The sequence below is a fragment of the Aplidium turbinatum genome, chromosome 3, assembly GCF_918807975.1.
Source record: "Aplidium turbinatum chromosome 3, kaAplTurb1.1, whole genome shotgun sequence".
NCBI classification, from domain to species: Eukaryota; Metazoa; Chordata; class Ascidiacea; order Aplousobranchia; family Polyclinidae; genus Aplidium; species Aplidium turbinatum.
The window spans coordinates 18,524,956-18,547,299 of record NC_137474.1 but is presented as its reverse complement, the minus strand read 5'-3'; the positions used below and the strand labels follow the sequence as shown (position 1 = coordinate 18,547,299).

Sequence of the window (22,344 nt, the reverse complement as noted above, 5' to 3'; positions counted from 1 at the left end):
TTAGCCACACTCATGGTACAATGAGAAGCAATTTCTACCATTTACATAGCACAGGTGGACATTACACTCAATACATATATGGCTTGTTCTGTTTTGGAGTGTTTTTCTGGTGCAATGTTTGCATATATGTACAATTGTACATAGGCTATTAACATTTGATGATATTGAAGAGCTACGAATCAGCAACAACACGAAAAAACACTGCCTACAGGCTCCTCAATAAGATCTGAAAAGTTATCTGATATTTCCCCTAAGGGACAATGGTACACATATGTACCATAAAATTTATATGATTTTTTTCAATGCTAAAATACTTTCAACAATGGTAAAAACGTTTATATATTACAATACAACTACTATCCTTTATGTTTCTGAAGGAAATAGAGCAAACTGCTGGTTGTTGTTTCCACAAACATACCGTGAACAGACGTCACCGTGGTACTGCGATAACTGCTCAAAAACCGACCTTTGAAATGTGTGAAAAATGATCCAGAGTTTCGAAATTCTAATTTTATATTGAACAATCAATGTAGCAGAATACCATAAAAACGTAAAATTAACAAAAAAATGTTTATTTTAGTTGCGGAAGCCCAAAACTTTTATGGTACACATATGTACCATTGTCCCTTAAAGGGTTAAAAAAATAAATTTTTTGGCATTTTTAAAGAGTAGTGATCGCCCAAAGCTTGACCGTGTATTTACGGGCAAGTTTTGGGCAACTACTACTTTAAAAATGCCAAAATGATATTTTTACTAAAAATTTAAAAAATATCTGACAACACTTTTACACTCCGCTTGTCAGATATCCAGCCGAGTTGGCGATCCCTATACTATGAATCCCTGATGTGGGGAGATACACTCTCGCTTGCAATGCTTTTGGTATTGAATGCACGCATCGGTAAATAAAAGTTCTATGGGATGAACTACATTATCCTTGCATGTGCACACTCAATTAAAAAGACAATAGTGGGCTTGACTCCTCATGTGCGTATTATCATACATCCTTCGATCACAGTTGTACCTTAGACTTAGATAAAACTCTCGTCACCCAGAAGCTTGTCATACAGCGGATGTTCCACTGTTAGCATTGACTCTCTAGTCTAGTCAGTCACCCAGACCTCAGCACCCAGAAGCTCTAACATAAAAGATACATTACTTCTTGGTTAGTTTCTATCAGTTTATTTTTTTGTACGACTGACAGAACTTGCTATCAGTGTTGGGATGCTTCAGAAAGGGAATGGAGTTAAAAAATCATCTATAGAGACCTCATAACCAATATATTTTGAAAACCTAAAAGTTAAACTTAATGTTAAACTTCCTCTTGCTCTCAAGTTGGATGATACGTGGGAAAATTGATTTTAAACTGAAATCACATTTAGCTGTCACTGTCATAACGGATGGAACACTTGGGTTGTTTATGCAGAGAGACCCCACAATTTCTCAATCTTCTCATTCAATGAGTTAGAAATTGCTAAGTTCCAGGCTTTAAAACCGAATATCGTTTGATTTATTTGATAAGTAGACCAACTTCTCTAATGGACACCATGAACTTGGTTAGCAGTTAGAAGTGAACGCGTGTAAACACAACCTTGGTTGCTGCATCTGCTATTTTCACTAAAGTCGTGTTAAAGCGCACTTTCTTCTTAACTAATGTTTATAACTTTTTAATCTTCCAGACTCTTTCTAGCCTGACCCACTCCAGTAATTAGCTTTACGAGATTTGCTAGTCCTCCACACCTCACAGCTGGGTAATCTGTGATGAACATTTTTGTCCAGCATTCTTTCTGCTGTTTAAATCTACTGTAAATAAGGTTATGATTTCTCAGATTCATCTTTATATTTCCATTCTCCACACCTCCACATACTCATCATTTATTTACCGAAACAAGCTGACTGATTCAGAATACATCACAAAAATGTAAACTACGTAGACCAAACTTTTGTACCAACAGGAAATGAATAAATAAGTAACTCATTACACTGACTATTTTTTGAGAATCAATCCATGAAGATGATTATCAACAGCCAGAATATCAAACAGCAGATTATCAACAGCCATATTATCAACAATCAGATTATCAACAGCCATAGACGACAAATGGCTTCTCGTGCCCCATCCTTTGAGTACCAACTGCTTTCAACCAGATGAGAAACGAAATTTGTCAACAAAAGCCTCCACCCGGACGGCACAGCTGCAAGGGGCAATTGATAAGTTCAGACGCCCCACCATTCTGCAGCTCAACATAGAAGGCTACACAACAAGCAAGACCAAAGTTGTGGAGCAACTTGCCCATACCAACCCGGCACTTGTCGTCCTCCTCCAGGAGACCCACTGCACTTCTGCAGATAGGCTAGCTATTCCCAACTACACGCTAGCCGGGTCTACCTTAAGCAGGAAGCACGGCATTGCTACGTTTGTGCATGAGAGCCTGAAGTGGACGTTTGTCAACCAATCTCCAACTGATGCCGAGATTGAGTGGGTGTGCATATGTATCTCAGACTACAACATCGTCAACATCTACAAGCCTCCACCCTCGCAAATGTTGCCATCATCCCTTCCAACGTTCCTCTCCCCCAGTCTCTACGCTGGCGACTTCAACTGCAGCACATCGACTGAGGCTAAAACAACACAAGCAGCGACGGAGAATTGCTGACTGACTGGGCCTCTACAAACCATCTTTCCCTCCTATTCAATCCAAAGGAACCAGCCAGTTTCCACTCCGGCCGCTGGGGAACAGGGACAAACCCTGACTTGGCCTTCGCAAGTGTCGACAGCTCTCTTCTAGATAGACGTGTGCTTGAGAAGTTCCCGCGGTCCCAACACCGGCCGTCCCTCATCATCGCCCCAAAACTTGTGGCTCCTGTCCCGAGTTCACCGGTGAAGCGATGGAACTTCAAAAAAGCCGATTGGAATCAATACAGCCTCATCTTGACCAAAAAGTCTACTGCAAAGTTACCACCACCTGAAATATGCAACGCAGACGAGGCATACCAGGACTTCTGCAATGCTATAATAATTGCGGCAAAGGCCACAATACCACGTGGCCATCGAACCAGCTATACACCATGCTGGGACTCTGAGTGTGAAGCTCTCTATCGCTCCTACCTAAACACCACCATGGGTACTGCTTCTAACACCGCCGCCACCAGACTACTTGAGCGGCTGGACGCAAAGAAGCTTGAGCGATGGAATGAAGCCGTCCAAACCATCGACTTCTCACACTCAAGCTGCAAAGCATGGAGCATCATCAACAACCTCACTGGGCGCTCAGCAAACTCTCCTCGCCAGTGCCCCGTTTCTGCAAATGCCATCGCTTCCCAGCTAGTGCAGAACGGGGTCTACAAGACAAAGGACGCAAGACATCCCGCCTTGTCGCCAAAAAAGTGTCTGCCCTGTGGCGAGTGGTAACACCACAAGAAGAAACAATCTCTGGAGATTTCACTCCAGAGGAATTCGCCACCGCCCTCCGCCAAGTCTCCAGGGCCGGATAAGATCTGCCCCGAGCTTGTGCTCCATGCTGGCCCTGCCCTCAAGTCCTGGTTACGTAGATTCCTCTCTTCCTGCCTGCACCACCTCACAATTGCAAAAATCTGGAGAAGAGCTCTAGTAGTTGCGATCCCTAAGCCTCACAAGCCACCAGAGGACCCAAGGAGTTATCGTCCGATATCCCTCCTCTGCGTTCCTTTCAAAATCCTCGAAAAGCTGATCTATGCCCGCGTCAACCCAATCATCGACCCGCTCCTTCCAAAAGAGCAAGCTGGGTTTCGGCGCGGAAAATCCACTGTAGATCAGGTCACACTGTTGACCCAAGACATCGAGGACTGCTTTGAGGCAAAAAAGAAGGCCGGCTCTGTCTTTCTAGATCTCACAGCTGCCTACGATACTGTATAGCATCGCGGCCTTACTTACAAGCTGCTTCGCCTGCTTACTGACCGACATATGGTCCATATGATTATGGAACTTGTCAGGAACCGAAGCTTCACCCTCACCACCGGCAATCCACAGCGAAGCAGACTGAGACGCCTAAAAAACGGCGTCCCACAGGGATCGGTCCTGGCTCCACTTCTTTTCAATATCTATACCCACGACCTGCCAACCACGGTCTCCGCAAAATACGCTTATGCGGACGATCTGGCAATTCTCCACTCCACAAAGTCGTGGGAAAATCTAGAAGACACCTTGAGCCAGGACATGCAAACCATCTCAGCTTATCTCCAGAACTGGCGACTGAAACTCAGCAAAACCAAAACTGTGGCGGCAGCTTTCCACCTACACCATCGGGAAGCTGATCGTGAGCTACATGTCCACAACAACGGAAAATCTCTGTCCTTCTGCCCCGAGCCAAGGTATCTTTGGGTGACACTAGACAGATCGCTCACATACCGCCACCATTTGGTGTCACTGCGCAAGAAACAGACATCCCGCGCTGCACTACTGAAGCACCTGGCAGGCTCTAGCTGAGGGACGAGGGATGACACTTTGCGAATAGCAGCCTTAGCCCTTGTCTACTCTTCTGCAGAGTACTGTGCACCTGTCTGGTGCCGCAGTGCTCACTGCCACAACATCGACACTGCCATAAACAGCGCCCTGCGCACAGTGACCGGATGCCTGCGTCCCACACCATTGGACAATCTCCCCATTTTCGCTGGCATCCAACCTGCTGAGCTTCGTCGCGAAAAAGCCACTCTGTCCCTCGGTCGACGGGCACTGGAGCCTAACCCTCTTCTCCACCACAAGATCTCTGCTCTCCCAAATGGGCACCCCCGTCGACTGAAACCAAGACACCCATTTGTGCCAGCCGCTCGGCTTCTGATCAACGAAGCTGATGAACAAGACATCTCTGCGGCTACTTGGGCGGACCATAAATGGAATTCTGAATGGAAGTCAAGCACCACCAGACTTCATTCATTCATCCCCGACGCCGACACACGCCTCATCGGCCTGACACTACAGAGACAGGCATGGGTGCGCCTCAACCGTCTCTGTACGGGCGTCGGGCTTTTCCCCTCAACTATGCACCAATGGGGAATGGCTTCTTCCTCCTCCTGTAAATGTGGTGCCAAGGAACAGACCGCAGATCACATCATCAATGACTGTACCATCTTCAAGCCACCTAACGGAGTGGAAGGTCTGCGCGTTATGAATGATGAAACTAAAGACTGGCTGCTCTCTAGAAGCCTTCCAGTGTAGTCCGGGAACATCGTGAATTTGGGGTGGTAAAAGGATAGACCCTCGGCCCCAGAAGCTAGCTCAGACGACGACGACGAAGAACAGCCATAGGAAAATGAAATGGCCTAGTTACAGCTCACAAGAAAAGCGTAATGCATTGGCTCTATTTGATGGTCCAGAAATTTTGTTATCCCTTTATTCATGATGTTGTTCCTCAACAACGCAACAAAAATGGAAGTCGGAGTTAATTAGAAAACACTGAATAAAATCAATTGTAGCAGTTGTATTCTACAGTGCTTTCACTACTTGTGTATATTTTTCTTCTAAACTCTAAATCATTTTTTTTTGCCTAAACAACAACATCTAATAGTTTCATCAACTCATTTTTTAAATCTCTGATATCATAGGACTAGGTTTAATCATTGCTACAGAACCCTTGCATAGAATATATTGTGACAGCGCAATACCTAATGGTGGTCTGGAAGGTCAGTCTTTAAGTCGTCACATTGACGATTGCTTAAAAAACATTTACGTATTTTTACATAATTTCCTTTTTGTTGTTCCTGAACAACATGGGAAGGAAATGGCTAATTGGAAAACTGTGAACTACCAGGGTGATTGAAAAGTAACTCCCTATTTCAAAATAAATACAATTTATTCAAATGCTATATCATGTTTCTCAATTTTTGTGTATATATTACTTAATGTATGGCAATTTAATTTATGTTCTTGTTTTCCTTTCAGATTTGTTTAAATATTGTTCAATTTCAATCTTTTCAAATTTTTTTTATTTCAAAACCCTACAAAAATGGCTGGACGTCTTACTCTACAGGAACGTTGGCTTGGTTTAGAGATTGGCCCAACCTCTTTAAAAATATTCTATGGAGTGATGAAGCTGTATTCCACATAGGTGGATTTGTGAACCGTCATAACTGCCACTACTGGGCGGAAGAAGACCCTCGTGTTACCTGTGAAAAAATGCAAAATCGACCCAAAGTAACGGTATGGTGTGGAATGACTTTTGATAGGATTGTGGGTCCTTTCATTCTTCGCGATACCATGAATGCCGAAAAGTACCTCGCTATGTTAAAAGATGAAATTTGGCCAATTATCAGTGCTTGGGAAAATATTGAAGATTTGATTTTCATGCAAGATGGAGCTCCTCCACACTTTGCTATTGTTGTTCGTGAATGGCTAAATGCTCAATTTCCTGGAAGATGGATGGGTCGTCGCGGTTCACACGAATGGCCGGCCATAAGTCCTGACTTAACACCCTGCGACTTTTTTCTCTGGGGTTGGCTGAAAGAGGAAGTCTACTCAACCAAACCAAGAAATTTGGAAGAACTTGAAGGGCGAATACGAGAAGTTATGATTTCCATCCCGCAAGAGTTTCTTGCGAAATCAGTTGATGCGATTCCTGGTCGACTTGAGAAGCTGGTGGCAAATAAAGGCGCCCATATCGAATTTTAAATAAAAGCCCATGCATTATACTTCCTTCTCATATTCATTAATTGTAGAAATTATATTTTAAAAATAAATTATAGTTTTTTTAAAATAGGGAGTTACTTTTCAATCACCCTACTTTCAAAATGGAGTGTAGCCTATGCAGGGTTTCTCAAACTGTGGTCCGCGACGACTGCACAGGTGGTCCGTGGCAATATGACAAGAAATTAAAAAGTCACACATATACGTTGTACAGTACGTAAGTACCCTGTCAAAGGTAATTGCGCAGTTCTTTACAACTTAAATGATTTCGAAAGCTTTTGCTATCCAGTAACGTAAATCTTATTGTTGCACCTTCGTTGCAATTACAAAGTTGTTTACGAAAAATTAGTGGTACGTGGCCCAAAAAATTTCACGAATAGTGGTCCGTGACCCAAAAAGTTTGGGAAACCCTGGCCTGTGGTAATTTGTAAGGATGCTACTGGCGCATTATAATACCTACAATTCGTGGTAAGTAGCCCAGAGGAGTCTTCTTTAGCCTTTTGCGTGTTATAATTTGTCTAAAACTTTGTATACTCGTTTACAATAAGTAAACCACATCTGTGGCGAAAGAGCTTACGCCTCCAGTTTTGCTTGTCTGATAGGCTTTGCTACGATTTCAGGTCGATGGGTAGCAAAATTTTTCAAATTAAAGCGGTTTGTAATCGTTCTTGCGTTGAGCAGTGAACATAAATGTGAAACGACAACAACTAGTGTGATAAGCGTATATAGTAAATAGGATTCTGTTTCAAAGCAGATACAGATGTTAAAAAGCCGTAACAGTAGAAAAGCGAAAATAAACAAAGCAATCGTTTTTGTTATTACTATCAAGTTCTTAACCTTTGTTTTACCGTGCATTGTTTCAGTCATTTGATTTTAGTAAATTATAGATTTTTTTTTGTGATGAAAAGTTATTTTGTGAAGTTTTAGAGTCGTAACATGTCTCTGGATGGCGGTGATATGGCGCAGGGGATAAAGCGTTCGCTTTCCAATCATGCAATCCTGGTTCAACTCTCGGCATCAGCTGGTTGTTGAAAAATACCGCTCACCCCTAGGGTGTAATAAGTTGGGTAAACCTAGTTGCTGAAGGAAAGGCGACCGAGAGAAAGGAACTGACCACCCTACTTTTGTTAGAGCCGACGACTTAGCACAATGAGAACCTTATCTTTTCATCCCCTGATGCTTGGGGTATGGGACTTTTAAGCATGTCTCTAACGAAAGTTACGTCATATTCCTTTTGTGGAATATTAGCAGTTTCTCGTATAAGATTTTCAAATTTTTACTCCAGTGACTTAGAACTACGTCTGTCTGGTAAGAGTTTCAGATTGGTGGAAAAACATTCATTTATTTGTGATTACTCACTGACGAGTGTGATAACCTTTTAAACAAGTTTTGCCACGATCCTCATAAAAAAAGATGTTGCACCTTGTGCACATTAGGGTGGAGTGAAACATAGGGTTAAAAGTTTAAGTTGATAGAATTAATCTGTAATAGTTACTAAAAGTTGTGGTCTGGTAAATGTATTCACATGCTGAAATATTTTCGATTTTGATCAACGTTTACGTCTGCCTCAAGTCGATTGAAGTTTCCTCTGGTATTTTGGAGCTATGACGTCATCAAAATTAGCATAATCGTTACTTTTATCTAATTTTTACCTTCGATACTTCTATCTAACAATATCAGAGTTGTAAATTACACATAAATCGTTGCAACGCAGTGGAAAATAGGTCTTGTAGAACGCTTGTTGCATGTATATTATCAACTGACAAGAAAAAAACACAGATTTTAAGATATTTTTTTCAAATTTCTGTTCTTTTCACAAGTTCATCAGCACAGTTTAAGCAAGTATGTGCAATGAATGTAAATCAAACTACAGTAGAAAAGTATTTTTCTTAATATAACAATGGTGAGAATTCGGTTACTTGTTTACTTTTGATCTCATACAAATATTGTAAACGCTTTTAAATCATCAGCTTATACAATACATGGGCGTTGGCAGAAAATTGCAAGGGTGCAAACATCTTTCAAGCATCATTTTTGAAATATCGTTTTCATGAGGAAAAAAACGTTTATAAGATCCAAATGCAGGAAGACAAGCGCCCTCTCTGCAAACTTTCATGAGTTCAAATCTCATTAAGCACTCCTTTTGCCAGAAATTGCCGTTTTGTATTGAATGCAGGAATTTCTAATCTTGACTGCAGTCTACTTAGAATGAATCCGTCCCGTTGTTTCTGCCCACACACCGCAGATGTTGCTTCAGTAACGAGGCGCACGGACCTTTCCACGGCTTGCGTGTGACACAGATAGCTAGGAAATTCAAACTCTGGAGCTGCAGCATCGTCAATGAAGGACATTAACTGATTGTCCGGATGTCTCGAGTTAGCGGTGGATCATATCTCTCTGTATGCTGCCAATCAATCAGTTCAAAGTATTTGTTTGCTTCAAAGTTCAAGAGTGGAACTTTGAAAAGACGAATGGAATCCCCATGACCTTGTTTTCTGGCAGCAAGTATCCTCCGCAGTGCTAATTTTCTGATGTGCAGACGTTCATCTACCAACATGCACAGCAATAAGTTCTCTTGGTGAGCAAAGAAGGCATTTCGGTTGATAACAGGTTCAACTATTGCTTTTAGTTCAGCGCTAAGATAGCGCGACTTTTTAACTACGTGAAACAGGTGTTGAGCTCCTTTAGTACAGGAAGGTTGCGTTTTCACAGCAAACCACGTTGGAGCGTATACCTTGGCAATGTACTCTACCAACGCTCTCATATTTTCACAGGGATTCTTTTGTGAAACATAAAGCCTCAAAATGCGATTGGCTGTTGTGAGCCATCTGGAATGATTCATCTTTCCTGGATTACGATAGGCAAGCTTGGCATCACAACATCCTGAGCTAATGGCTTTACAGATGTCATACAAGTACTGCTGATCTGTGCTTAAGTTCACGTCAATTGAAGGCAGTTGAATATCAACAGCCTCAAACTCAGCGACTGGTAAACTGTCGCAGTCTTCAAGTTTTTTACCAATGGAGCCACAAAAACTTTGTGGACCAGATGTAACTCCATCAAGATAATGCATTAAGTGCCTCAGTGGTAATTCATTAAAATGCAACAAACATATAAATCGCTGCAATGGCTTTTTCAGGCCCTTTTCAAGAATTCGCAGCACCCCTCCTTTGCTCCCTGTATTTACGTTTGTACCATCACAACCAATGACACATAGAGTACCAGAAGAAACATTGGAAGCCCAAAATTCTAATATACCTTCGGCTATATCTTTAGCCTTTCCTGAACGTGCTGCAAAATGACCCACATAGGTAGAATTTGGTTCCCCAATTAAGGAAATATGCTCCTCTGTTACAATTTTCATGCGGGTAGATACATCAGTCTGTATTACCATAGTCTTGTCTTTTCTTCCATCAAAGTACAATCCGTGAAAGACAGTTTTAGTGTTCACATTTTGTAAGTGTGATCGGTTCCGTTTTCTTTCTCTTTTAATTTTACTTCTGTCAATAACATTGGTTCTGTTTGATTCGCTTATTAACCCATAATCTTGTAGGACAGCGGATGCTATAGCAGCACCTGCTCTGTCTGAAACTCCGTAGCGATCACAGGTTTGAGCAAGTGAAATTAGGGCATGTCTATTTTGAGGTTCAGTTGTAACTATATCTTGTGAACATGATGGAAGAGTAGCAAAAAAATCCATATCACTTTCAATTGAATTTTCACCATTTTCTAAATCATTATCAGCACCTCCTATCTTGCTTTTACCATCCTATTCAACTCGGATTCTCTTCATCAAACCCTCTTGTTCTAGCAACTTTCGCTTCGTTCTGTTTTTTATCTGCACTGTTTTGGCTTTGTCGATGATGCCTATCATCATGTTTCTCTCCGTACGTTGGTCTGCTAAGAAAGTTCTTTCTTCGGGCGGTACTTTCCTAGCCTTACAGCATGAGCAGGAAATATCACTTGCATGCTGCTATGTCAAAGAGTTTTTTTGACTCTTCTTGAAACTTTTCTATTTTTGACATAAATATTGGCTGTCCTTGTCTACTTTTATAAGACTTAAGCAAATTCCGATGCTTATTGTGATACGCTATGATAATCTGTACGACTCGATGGCGACACACAACAGGAATTGACGCTCGCTTCCAAAGTTGCTCTATATTTTTTGCTACTTCCTCTGCCACTTCATAAACTGTAGGGCGTTCTCTCTTATAAAAGTTCACTTCCGTCATTTGATGCCTTGCATAGAAGTAATACTTCATCATATCAGCGAAAGTGGGTAGAAGCACCTGACTAAGTTCCTGGTGTAAACCAAATATAGGGCATTGTAATTTCTTTCCAGTGCCTATTTTTGATTTTTCGGACATATTATTAAGTTTCTCCTGTAACCAAAACAGTACAAAGAATGATTTCAATCTACACTGCGGGGTAATAGTAATCTGCTACTAAGCAACTTTGAACTTAAGCTACATCTGCCCTGTATGTTAAAGCTACATTCAGCACAAATTATTATCAAATGATCGTGGTTGATGGTTCCTTGCATATCATCGATTATGTTGCTTAAATGGACTAATTGAATCGTAAAAAATATCCTCTATGACGTCACATGAGATGGTTTTGCTATGGGAAAAATTCTGAAGCAGATCGTGATATTTAATCTACACGTCCCTTGTAATCTTGAACTTGCTTGCGGCAGACGAAAACTTTATTTTAAAAAGATGAAATTTGCAAAGCTAATTATTCAAGCCACACTACAACTTTTAATCGCTATTACGGAGCAAAAATCAAAAAAAAAAATTTTCACTCCACCCTAGTGCACATACTTCACATAGGGGAAGGTCTAGTGAATTGAGCCAGAAGTCGATGCTTTTGCAATAAAAGTTTAACGATGAACTTTACCAAAAATCCGAAACCATCATGATAAATTTCAGTCTTTTGCTGTTCTTGTGAGCATGTTTGTGTTTGCGACTGACCCCGATTCATATCATTTAGGGCTAGGCTATCGGCATTTTGAAATTGACACCAAGCCGACTCAAATGATACCCTAAATTTCACGATTGAGCGACCCGTTTTTCAAGGTTGATCCACCATTATTTCACTTCCAAAAGATGTCCCAACAGAGAGCTCAAGCTGCATCAAACACACTAAACTCTCTTGAATATCTTGCAAATAAACAATCAAAAAATGTTTAAACTGTGTATTGTGACTAAAATCAAATAGCAGTGAACACTGAACGAACAGAAATTTATACTACTGAAAACAGAGAGTATCATTGAATAGGAAACTTTGCACGAAGGTGCTTTTACCTTTCTGAAATGCTTTCGCGAGGTTTGTGAAGAAAACGAACATTAACAACCAGTGCCATTGCCATTAAAAATATAAAGACATCCTGAGATCCGGAGCACCGACATTGCATCCAGGCTTGTCGGTGCATCCATTGCATCCAATTGCATCCATTGCATCCATTGCATCCTATTTGTCCATGAGTCGAAGCAAATGCAACATTGACAGTCAATATTTTGTGGAGCTTTATCCGGTTCCTCATCACTTTCGTCATGTAGCGAAATCGTTGTATCGTCATCAGACGACATGGATTCAGATAAATAAACACTCGTCTCTTGATTGTAGGTCTACTTTTCTGAATCTTCCTCTTTTTAGCAATATTTCTTTATAGTCCTTTTATGGACTATTTTCGTTGGCTTTAAAGTCAACCTTTCCGGTGCATCTGTTAAAATCCACGCTTTCAGTTTCCTCGTGCTTCGCTTTGCTTTTTTTGGTGGAGCTTTAGAGATCGGCATGATTTTTTGTGAAGGGGTATAGGCACTAGGCAGACTGCGGGTTGTTCTAGATATCCCTGTGCGGGGGTGTCGGTGCTGGTTGTGGAGAAGTTAATATTGGTGTTACCATTGCACAAAATTGTCCCTGATGTGTTCCTTCGCCGTGCCCGCTGGATGAGTTTAGCAATGTAGGGCTAGGAATATTTTTGTTTAGGCCAGCATTCGTAGCAGAATCCTCAGCTGGAATGATTCTACCAGAAACATCCGCTGGACAGAAGTCATCCTCAGAATAGATGTCTCTATTCAACGGACATATTCCAGTTGAAGAAAACGCAGACTGGATGTGCTGTTTTGAAAATGCTTTGTTGCAAGCTATCTTATGTTTGCTGCAACGAGTGCAACGTGATAAACATTGTAAACTATTCCAAGATTAGTTCACATCCTTCTGTCCAAAGCATGGGTATAGTACGACTTGAAGTGTCCATACACAGTTTTATCCAGGGGTTGTAGTTTGTGTGAGGTGTGCGGATGAAGAGTAAAGATTAGATTGTCATTTTGTTTTCATTTGTTCCGAGCTTCCAGTGAAATATGAGATATGTGATTATCGAAAATCAAAAAAACTGGATCTTCTGGAGAACAGCGAGCATGTCGTATAAAGTGGTCTAAACACACAAGAAACAGCTCCTTCATCATGTAACCCGGAGGATTGGCCGCACCAATGCATCCAACCCAGGGATTCATAATATTTACTATGAATGAATTTACTGTGAAGAATTTACTATGAATCCCTGATCCAACCGGTCCGTTTGTCAGCATGTAAGATTTAAAAATTTTACAGGGAAAGATGAGCAATGGTGGCGCATCATTCCCTATTGCATTGATTGTCCCAACAAGTGTAATTAATCGCCTCTCTCTTGCGATGTAACTGAGCCAACTTGCTTCTGCCCTTTCAATGCAATTACCTTTCCTGGTTTTTGTACTGTAAAACATCCTGTTTCGTCCATATTATAAATACGGCTTGGTTGTGAGGAATGGCGGTTCATCGCTTCATACAAACAGTCGAAATAGTGCTTAACATTTGCTTGGTTAAAGGCTGTCCCTCTAGCGAAAGATGTTGCTTCTGCTGACCGGAGAGAAAGTTTGTGTTTTTCCATAAATGATCTTAACCATTGCTCTCCGGATATATGATCCACTTTCCAATTTTCGGGAACTGTACGATTATTTTGAAAGGCAAACTCCACAGCATATTTCCTACCCTTTTCTTTAGATAATCCATAATTTCGTTTGGTGAGCTCGGTAAAAAGTTCAGCCAACTCTTTCTCCATACATTCAGTAAAAACTTTTCTTTTGGTGTGATATCCCATTTTGATTACTAAAACCTGGAGTTGTTTTTCTTTTGCAGATATCTATGCAAAGTCATTCTAATCCCAGACTTTTGGCTACTTTGCGTACAGAAGTACCGTTTGATACCTCTTTCTCAGCATTTTCGAACATAGCCAACGGCGTTAACCCAAGATCAGTCTTTCTTTGATGAGCTATTTTCAAGTAACAAGATAAAGTGTTTTAAGATTCACTATTCAGGTAGGCTTATCACTTTTCTACAAAATAAATATTTTCAGAATTGTTAAAAGTCGCACTTCATAATTAAGGATATGTAAAACCAAATAGCTTTCTTTCCCATAGAACTTTTTTCCTAAACAGTTGTGCAAATCAAATATAGTTAGTAGCCTACAGCCCTACACATCGATGAAAGGTTTTTCTGGAAGCCTATGGCTGTTGCTACTCATTCAGTAGTTGTTTGTGGCTCACCTGGCTCAACTGTGAACATTGCCAGTGACTCAATTGTTACAATGTTCGCTTTTAAATAAATTCATTAAAAATTTCCAAGAACTAACTGGCTAATCAAGCAACTGGAACTACTAAAACAAAGAGTAAGTTCCTTATCTATTCTTTCTGCACCTGCTGCACCTACCTTGGGTTGACGTTGCTCGCCCTAAGTAGTGATGTAGAGTAGACTATAAAAGCGTATATCTTGTGGTAGTTTAGAAGAAACATTACTTGCGGTTGCATAGTGTTCTTGAAGGTTCAGCAAGCACTAAATTGCTTGTCTTTTAAATTCAAGATGCGTTTTTTTCCGCTTTTCAAGCGTGCAATGAATCCTCCATGCATTTCATGTAGGCTACTTTTGCTACTGTTGTTACTCGCAGGGCCGTTGAGAAGATAGCTTGGGTCCACTACCAATGAGATCGTGGCTCCTCGATAACACTTATAAAATGTTGTGAATTGCCAAGGCTTCCCCTGAGTTCATTTGTATTCGTTGATTGACACGTTTGTTTCACTCACTCTGTATGGTGCCTGTGTTCCTTTTGCGTTGACTAATCAGTTAGTTACAAACCCAATCAGTTGTACAAGTGTTTAGTTCCCAGTCAGATGCCTAATTCTATTCTCAGTTATGTGCTTTATTTTCAGTAACTCTTTGTGTTTTTAGATGCTTCACTTCTAAGTACTTAAAGCTTTCAATAAAGTAAAGTTTCATCACATAAAATAAGCACGATAACCAAAGAAAACGAGGTGGTTTCTTATAACTCTTTGGCCTCTTGGAAAGGTTTCGGACCCCTAAATCATGCCTGGTTTGGGTTCAAAAACATCCTCTGATTCCCATCAAGGCTTTAGCTACTCAGGTTTCTCATATTTTCAGCTTTGTCTAAACTTTGTTGTTGCTGCGCTTGAAACAAAATGTTCAAGTAAACTGCTTCTTGTCTAGATTAAAGTTGGAAAAAAACTAAGAGCTTCGAAATGTTTACAGCAAGCTAAAATAGTTTACGTATAACAAAACAATTTTACAACGTGTAAAATGTCGGTCGAGTCTGTTCCCTAACATAGAAACGCAACTGTATCAATTTGTGTGAAAACTGCTACATCTACATTTTCATTCTAAACTGATAAAGGTCTTTGTACTTATAGTCAGACTTCGTTACTACTTTGTACTTATAGTCAGACTACTGAACATCAGCAAAATGTGTAGGCTACAGTAAACTGCCCTTGTGCCACAAAGAGAATAAAAATGTTTGAGCTAAGTTTGATCTCCCACAACAGCCTTACATCAGATTTTTTGTACGTGGAGATGTGACTACATGTGTCTGGTAAAAATTATGCTAGACTTGGAAAGATTTTAAAACTCTATTTTTTTGGGCATTTACATTCAAGTTACCTAACCCCGAAACTACAATTTTCATGAAATTGGTAATCGCATTTTTTTTGTATAAGCACGATATTTTTTATTGAGTTGGTCAGAAGGGCATAACAACTTCTTAACATTGCAAAAAAAAGAATTACAATTTCTAAACTAAAATTTAAAGGTGTTTAAACAGTACTAAAAAGTTGTTTCTTTTGTAGAACAATGGCAGGAAATAGAATAAGCCTATATATTTTTAATCATATGCAATATCTTGCGTAGACAGAGCAATGTGATACTCAATCATAAAATAACTATACCAGAACAGTAGCTAGCCTTTAGGCATAAACGACCAATGTTGGTTTTGGATTTAGAAAACTTTTGTGGGAGCAGTTGATTTGATGGCTGCAGCCAGTGCCGGATTAAGGGGGGGGGCGGACTGGGCTGAAGCCCAGGGCCCCACTTTTGGGGGCCCCACTTCAAAGAAAAAAATCTACTAATTTTTTTAGTTGCACAGCTGGAGATTACTGATTTAATTCGTATCTCAAACAAGCAAGGGCGGCTCACCCATATGTGCTGCGGTGCTGCAGCACCCCTGCCCAATCCCAGTTATTCAATTTTTCTTCGTTTTTTTAACAAAAAACATATTTATTTGATACTTTCATATCCGAAAATGGTACGGATTGCGGGTCAAAGTTATGATAATGCAGCCAATATGAGTGGCAAGTATAACGGTCTTCAAGGTCTTCTGTGCGAGAAATGTAGTGTAGCTCAATATGTCCCTTGCCCAGCACATTCACTTAATTTAATCGGTAGCTTAAATGTCCTGTAGAAACATGCCGCTCTGCCGCTGAGCTTGTTGAATTATTGCAAAGCCTTTATTCATGGCTCGTCTCGTCTACTCATCGTTGGCAAGTCCATCGAAAATTCCTAGATGGTTTGCCTGTTTTGAAGACATTATCTGATACAAGATGGTCAGTTAGATATGATGCAGTTCTTCTTCTATCGAGTCTTCTAAAGTTCGTTGATACCGTACACCACAGATTGACACATTCTTCCGCAACGGAGTTATACACTGACAGGTCCCACCTACTGCAACGGGTGGCAAGCCGAGGGCAAACAAGAAGGTGATCCGCTGCATAGGCGTAGCCGGGGGGGAGGGGGGGGCGAAAGGGGCCATGCTCCCCAAATTTTCCAAGTTTGGATTCCAAAGTTGAGCCCTTTGTTGAAAATATAATAAAGTTTGTAGAAATTTATATCGTTTTCCAAGACATCTGGCTATTAACACCCCCAAGGACTTGTTTTAGACACACAGAAAAACACCAATAAATTTTGAAAATCGTAAATCGCGCAAAATTTACGCGATTTACGTTTCTTTGAACTATTGTAATTTGTGGAAGCAATTTCAGAATGGCTTACTCTGTTGGGTTTTTGTGTACCGTAGTTATTGAGTTTTTGTGTAGCTGAGTTTTTAGTGTTCTCTAATTTTAGCCGCAGTTTTTGTCCGTTCGTGTGTAAGAGCTATCTTTAATAAGTTAATAGCTGTTTATCTGCTAATAAATTTCATACAAATATTACCCTAAAAGTGCTTTCAGAAAGCGCTATAATCCATTATTTGAGTGTAATTTTTCAAAAATTTTCCGGGGGAGCATGCCCCCGGACCCCCCTAGAATACGCGTGCCTTCGGCACACTCTAACCCCCCTACCACTTTTATTGCTTCAACTCACCAGGATACGCCACTGCACATCAACTGGCGGTGGCTTAAAATCAAACACTTTGTTGTTCTCTTCAATTCATCAAATATTTGGCCCCCCCACAATTTTTTTCTGGCTACGCTACTGGTCCGCTGTTTGGGGCTCGGTGCCACAGATACATGCAACTGGGCCCGTGTCGTAGCTCCACTCCACCATTAATTTTTAGCGAAAAATGTCACTTGATAAGGGCCCCCACTTTCAGCTCAGCCCAGGGTCCCATAAACCCTTAATCCGGCCCTGGCTGCAGCTTATACAGTGTTTCTGTTTTTCTTGGTGTGTGCTGCAAAGTGTTGTACGCGTCAATGAAATAAATTTACGGCGTCAGCGTCAGCGCGAATTACTTAAAAACTTCACAGCGTAAAGTACTGCGTCAACTCTTAGAAGAATTGACGGCGTCAACGTCAGCGCTAATTTCTAGCGCTCTTTTAGCCAGGGTTTCACAAAACGGAAGTATTTCGCCTTACCTAATTTTCAACTAATTGTAACGAATCCATATATTGTTTTGCTTAGGCCTAATTGTTACGAAAGGATTGTTACCTTATGGAAAGTTACAAAAACAGTAGCACCAATATTCAGTGATGTACGCGCATACAAAAAATGTTGACGCCGTCAGCGTAAACGCAAACGTTCGAAAAAAATACGCCGTATGCGTCAACGCAACTTGTAAAAAAAGTTGGCGGCGTCAACGTCAGCGCATACACTAGTGTAAACTAATTTTGTTTGCTAGGTGCCAAACATTCACACGGTATAAACCACTCGAAACAAAAAAGTTTTATTTTGAATTTCCACGAAGAAACACAAGCATCTGAAAGTGTTCATCTGACATTTTGCTGTGTTTTAGTCCCAATATGTCTTAGCCCATTGAAAACATTCTTTCAACTGCAGCGCTGGAAGGTATTGGCGTGTTGTAACGAAAAAAATAATTAAAAAGTATGCGTTGACGCTATGCGCTAAAAACACGCGAAAACTTTACGGCGTAGCCTCAAGCGCAAACTATCCAAAAAAATGTGGCCGCAAGCGTTAGCGCAAACAAAAAGTCTACGCCGCAAGTATGCGGCGTATACGTACATCTCTGCCAATATTGATAATTATGATGCTAAAGTAGTGCCATTTTAGATTATAACTTATTCGGAGAGCTATATATGGCTAGCGAGTCACGAGCCATAGTTTCCCGACCTAGGTTTCCCGACAGGGACAGACCATCAACTACTGGCCCTGTTACTGGCATAGACAAAGGTTCTTTATCGTTAGTGCGCCATTCTTGTGTATTCGATTTCTAACGAGATTGGTTTTTGAAACTGTTTCGAGCTGCGAAAGACGATTTCGTCTTTTCTCGACTGAGATTAACCCAGAATACGATAAACAAACTTGAAACTGCATTATTGGATAGACGAACAGCTGACACAGAAAAAGATTGTTCATTGCTATCAGTCTGAATGTTAAAACGTCAAACAAAATTTAACTCTCATTGTGAAATGAGATTTTCCAAGTAAACGAAAAATGACGCATAGGGCTTGACGCTTAAAATCGGCAGAATAGTTGACGGCGCTATCACTTCTGTCAACTAAAAAATAAACTGACGGCGCTAGCCTCAGCGTCAACAAAAAGTTGACGCCTTCAAATTGACGGCGTCAACGTACAACGCTGGTGCTGCATCGCATTTGTTATTATGTCATAATTATGTTATTATGTTCTATACGATACTATGCGTTGTTGCACAAAAACAACAACATAAATTATGTTTACTTTAAAGCATTTTAGTATCAAATCAAATCCTTCCTACTTGGACGGCAAACTGGTATATCATTGTTCCCGTTCTTTGGTGAAGTGGCCACCCACACACCATCCTCTGAGCATCTCCACCTCACTTTCCCCGATACCAACTCGTACCTGAAATTAATTAGAAAACTGTAGTATCCTAAGAGGTATAACCTGCTACACAACAATAAGCTTTGCGCGTATTTACATGTTTATTATTTGTATATTGTATGGCAACATTATTTTTGTTATCAATATTACTTGTTTACGATTTATTGGTTATCATATTTTATTGTTTATATATTCATCATTATTAAGTTCCTTCCTCTCGTTGAAGGCTGGAGGCAATGAAACTTCAAGTTACTCTGTTGTGAAAATTTTCTATTGCAGTTTAGCAATCAAGTCCTGACCAGTTTTTAATATCATTAGTCCAAGTTCTGGGTGGTCTTCCTCTATTTCCTTTTCCCTTCATGTTTTCTTCTAATAATTGTCTTGGAATGAAATTATTATAAATCATGTGGCCAGAATACTTCAATTTTCTTTTTTTAATCGTTTGTAGAATTTCCATGTTGGTTTGCATTCTAAATAGAACATCTTAGTTTGTGATTTTATCCTTCCATCAAGTTTCAAACACTCTTCTATAATTCAAAGAAAATGAAGGGGTGTACCAGCAAACATCTATAGGATTGGCCCATCATACTAGAGAAGGATCCCCAGAGGATACAAACTGATATGAATGAATCAACAAGTGAATAAAAAAATAACAGTTAACCTCTCAAGTACATGTAGCTCCACACAAAGTGAAATTACCATGCCTTTTAACTCTTTTTTATTTCTTTAAAAGTAATGTCTAAAAAGACATTATTGATCCAAAAAGAATGTCTAAAAAGACATTATGAAAATTAACTACGGACAAAGGCCAGTGTTTTGATCTTCCGATCTCTTCAGCGTAGTAAAGTGAACGTGGAAAGTTGTCTTGAAGGTGTTGGTTGAGATGATGATTTGAAACTTGAGTGATTGTTGTGAGAAAATGAGACTGGATTTAATTTTTAATTTCGGACTTCAGCGAAACGTAATTTTACCGCCATTTAGAAGGTGTGATTTTTTTGAAGTCCGTAGTTACTTTTCATAATGTCTTTTTAGACATTCTTTTTGGATCAATAATGTCTTTTTAGACATTACTTTTAAAGAAATAAAAAAGAGTTAAAAGGCATGGAAATTTCACTTTGTGTGGAGCTACATGTACTTGAGAGGTTAACTGTTATTTTTTATTCACTTGTTGATTCATTCATATCAGTTTGTATCCTCTGGGGATCCTTCTCTAGTATCATGGGCCAATCCTATAGATGTTTGCTGGTACACCCCTTCATTTTCTTTGAATTTTTAATACTTATATGTGCCGCTAGTATCTAATTTCTTGCATTTTAGATCCATCTCAGATGATTGTTATGTCCTAGCTAAGTTGCAAATTCTTGTCTTTTTTTCTAGTTTTTATTTTTAACAAATTTCTGTCATTTCTTAGCACAAATTCTTTCAAAAAAATCACACCTTCTAAATGGCGGTAAAATTACGTTTCGCTGAAGTCCGAAATTAAAAATTAAATCCAGTCTCATTTTCTCACAACAATCACTCAAGTTTCAAATCATCATCTCAACCAACACCTTCAAGACAACTTTCCACGTTCACTTTACTACGCTGAAGAGATCGGAAGATCGAAACACTGGCCTTTGTCCGTAGTTACTTTTCATAATGTCTTTTTAGACATTCTTTTTGGATCAATAATGTCTTTTTAGACATTACTTTTAAAGAAATAAAAAGAGTTAAAAGGCATGGAAATTTCACTTTGTGTGGAGCTACAAGTACTTGAGAGGTTAACTGTTATTTTTTTATTCACTTGTTGACTCTTCTATAAATCCACATTTCAAATGCATGTAGTCGTTTTACCATTTGTGAAGACATTGTCTATGTTTCTGCATCATAAAGTAACGTAGTCCAGATATGGCATTTCATAAATTGTTTTCGAGTTTTGATGTTAATTTATTGTGTTTTTAATGTCTTTTTCGTGTTTAAAAAGTTGTTTCTTGGTATTTCTATTTGTGTCAGTATTCTGGATCGCATCTACGATTTGCAGTTATTGTGTGACCCAAGTAAGCAAAGCTTTTAACTTGTTCGACCAACCAGCATTCCGTCAATAGTAATACTTAAACTTGGTACATTTTCTTTTCTCGTAATTATCATCGTTCTCATCTTCTTTGTAGGCTATAAATTTTCCTGTTATATTCCTTTCCAGTAGCCTACTGTTCACCTTTTCTAGAATTGTTTGAAGAGCTTCTGCTGATTCCGCCAACAAGTCAGCATGCCGCAGGTTAGATACGTTTTTCTGGACAATTTTTATGTTGACTTGTATTGTTTTTCGCGGTGATGGTCAGAAATAAAAACAACTGAACTGAACTGATCCATACCTATTATGCTGATACCCTCCATTCCATCAACCTGTCTGAAGATCATTTCAGTATACAAGTTGAAACGACATGGAAATAGTATACATCCTTGGTGAATACCACGTTTAATATCAATTGCGCAAAGTAAACCATATTTCTTATGAATGTACCAATATAAATAAGCAGAGAAAGCACAAAGTTTAAACAGCGACAGCATATTGTAATATTAGATGAAAAATTGTGCTTTTTTGGAAACACAATTTTCAAATTTAACTGAAGTAAGGAACGCTGCTTGCAGTGTTTTCTCAAACAACCGTTTGTGTTGAAATCAAATTATTGTCAAACTGTTCTATAAACAGGACTGCATGCTCAATTGCTCATTGGGCCAAGAAAGTCAACATTTGGTATCAACGTCATTAATAACAGTTCTCAAAGGCCTAAACATCAATGTTGGTGAGGATTGTTTATTCCTGTTTTGGTCTTTCTTATGATTCTGGTTGAATTGCGGATGATTAAAGAATGAAGCCATTCACTCAAATTCATTCACGCATTGTCAACCTGACCACAAGAGGTGACAGTTTCGGGGTGTCCATTAGTTGAGATTTCATTTACATGAAAGATTTTCACTTACGCGTAGTCACATTCAACAATGGCGATGTCTCTGTAAGTGAAATTTAACGTTTCCAAGTCGGTTATGTGCGAATTTGGCACTGCGATTAATTCATCAGGTACATCGCATGATTTAACTGAAACAAAGCATTAAATGAATCAATGAAAAGTGTC

The 22,344-nt window shown here is 39.7% G+C and overlaps 1 protein-coding gene across 1 annotated transcript in view; it reads right to left on the bottom strand.

Annotated features, from left to right (window-relative positions):
* The window catches only part of LOC145766608 (mannan-binding lectin serine protease 1-like), a 60,355-nt gene that overhangs the window by 24,747 nt on the left and 13,264 nt on the right, over positions 1–22,344 (bottom strand). The window contains exons 8-9 of the mRNA XM_082578323.1: positions 22,193–22,307; positions 19,146–19,252 (exon numbers count right to left, since the gene is read on the bottom strand). Coding sequence (XP_082434449.1) covers positions 19,146–19,252; positions 22,193–22,307 — 222 coding nt within the window. The remainder of the gene's footprint in view (positions 1–19,145; positions 19,253–22,192; positions 22,308–22,344) is intronic.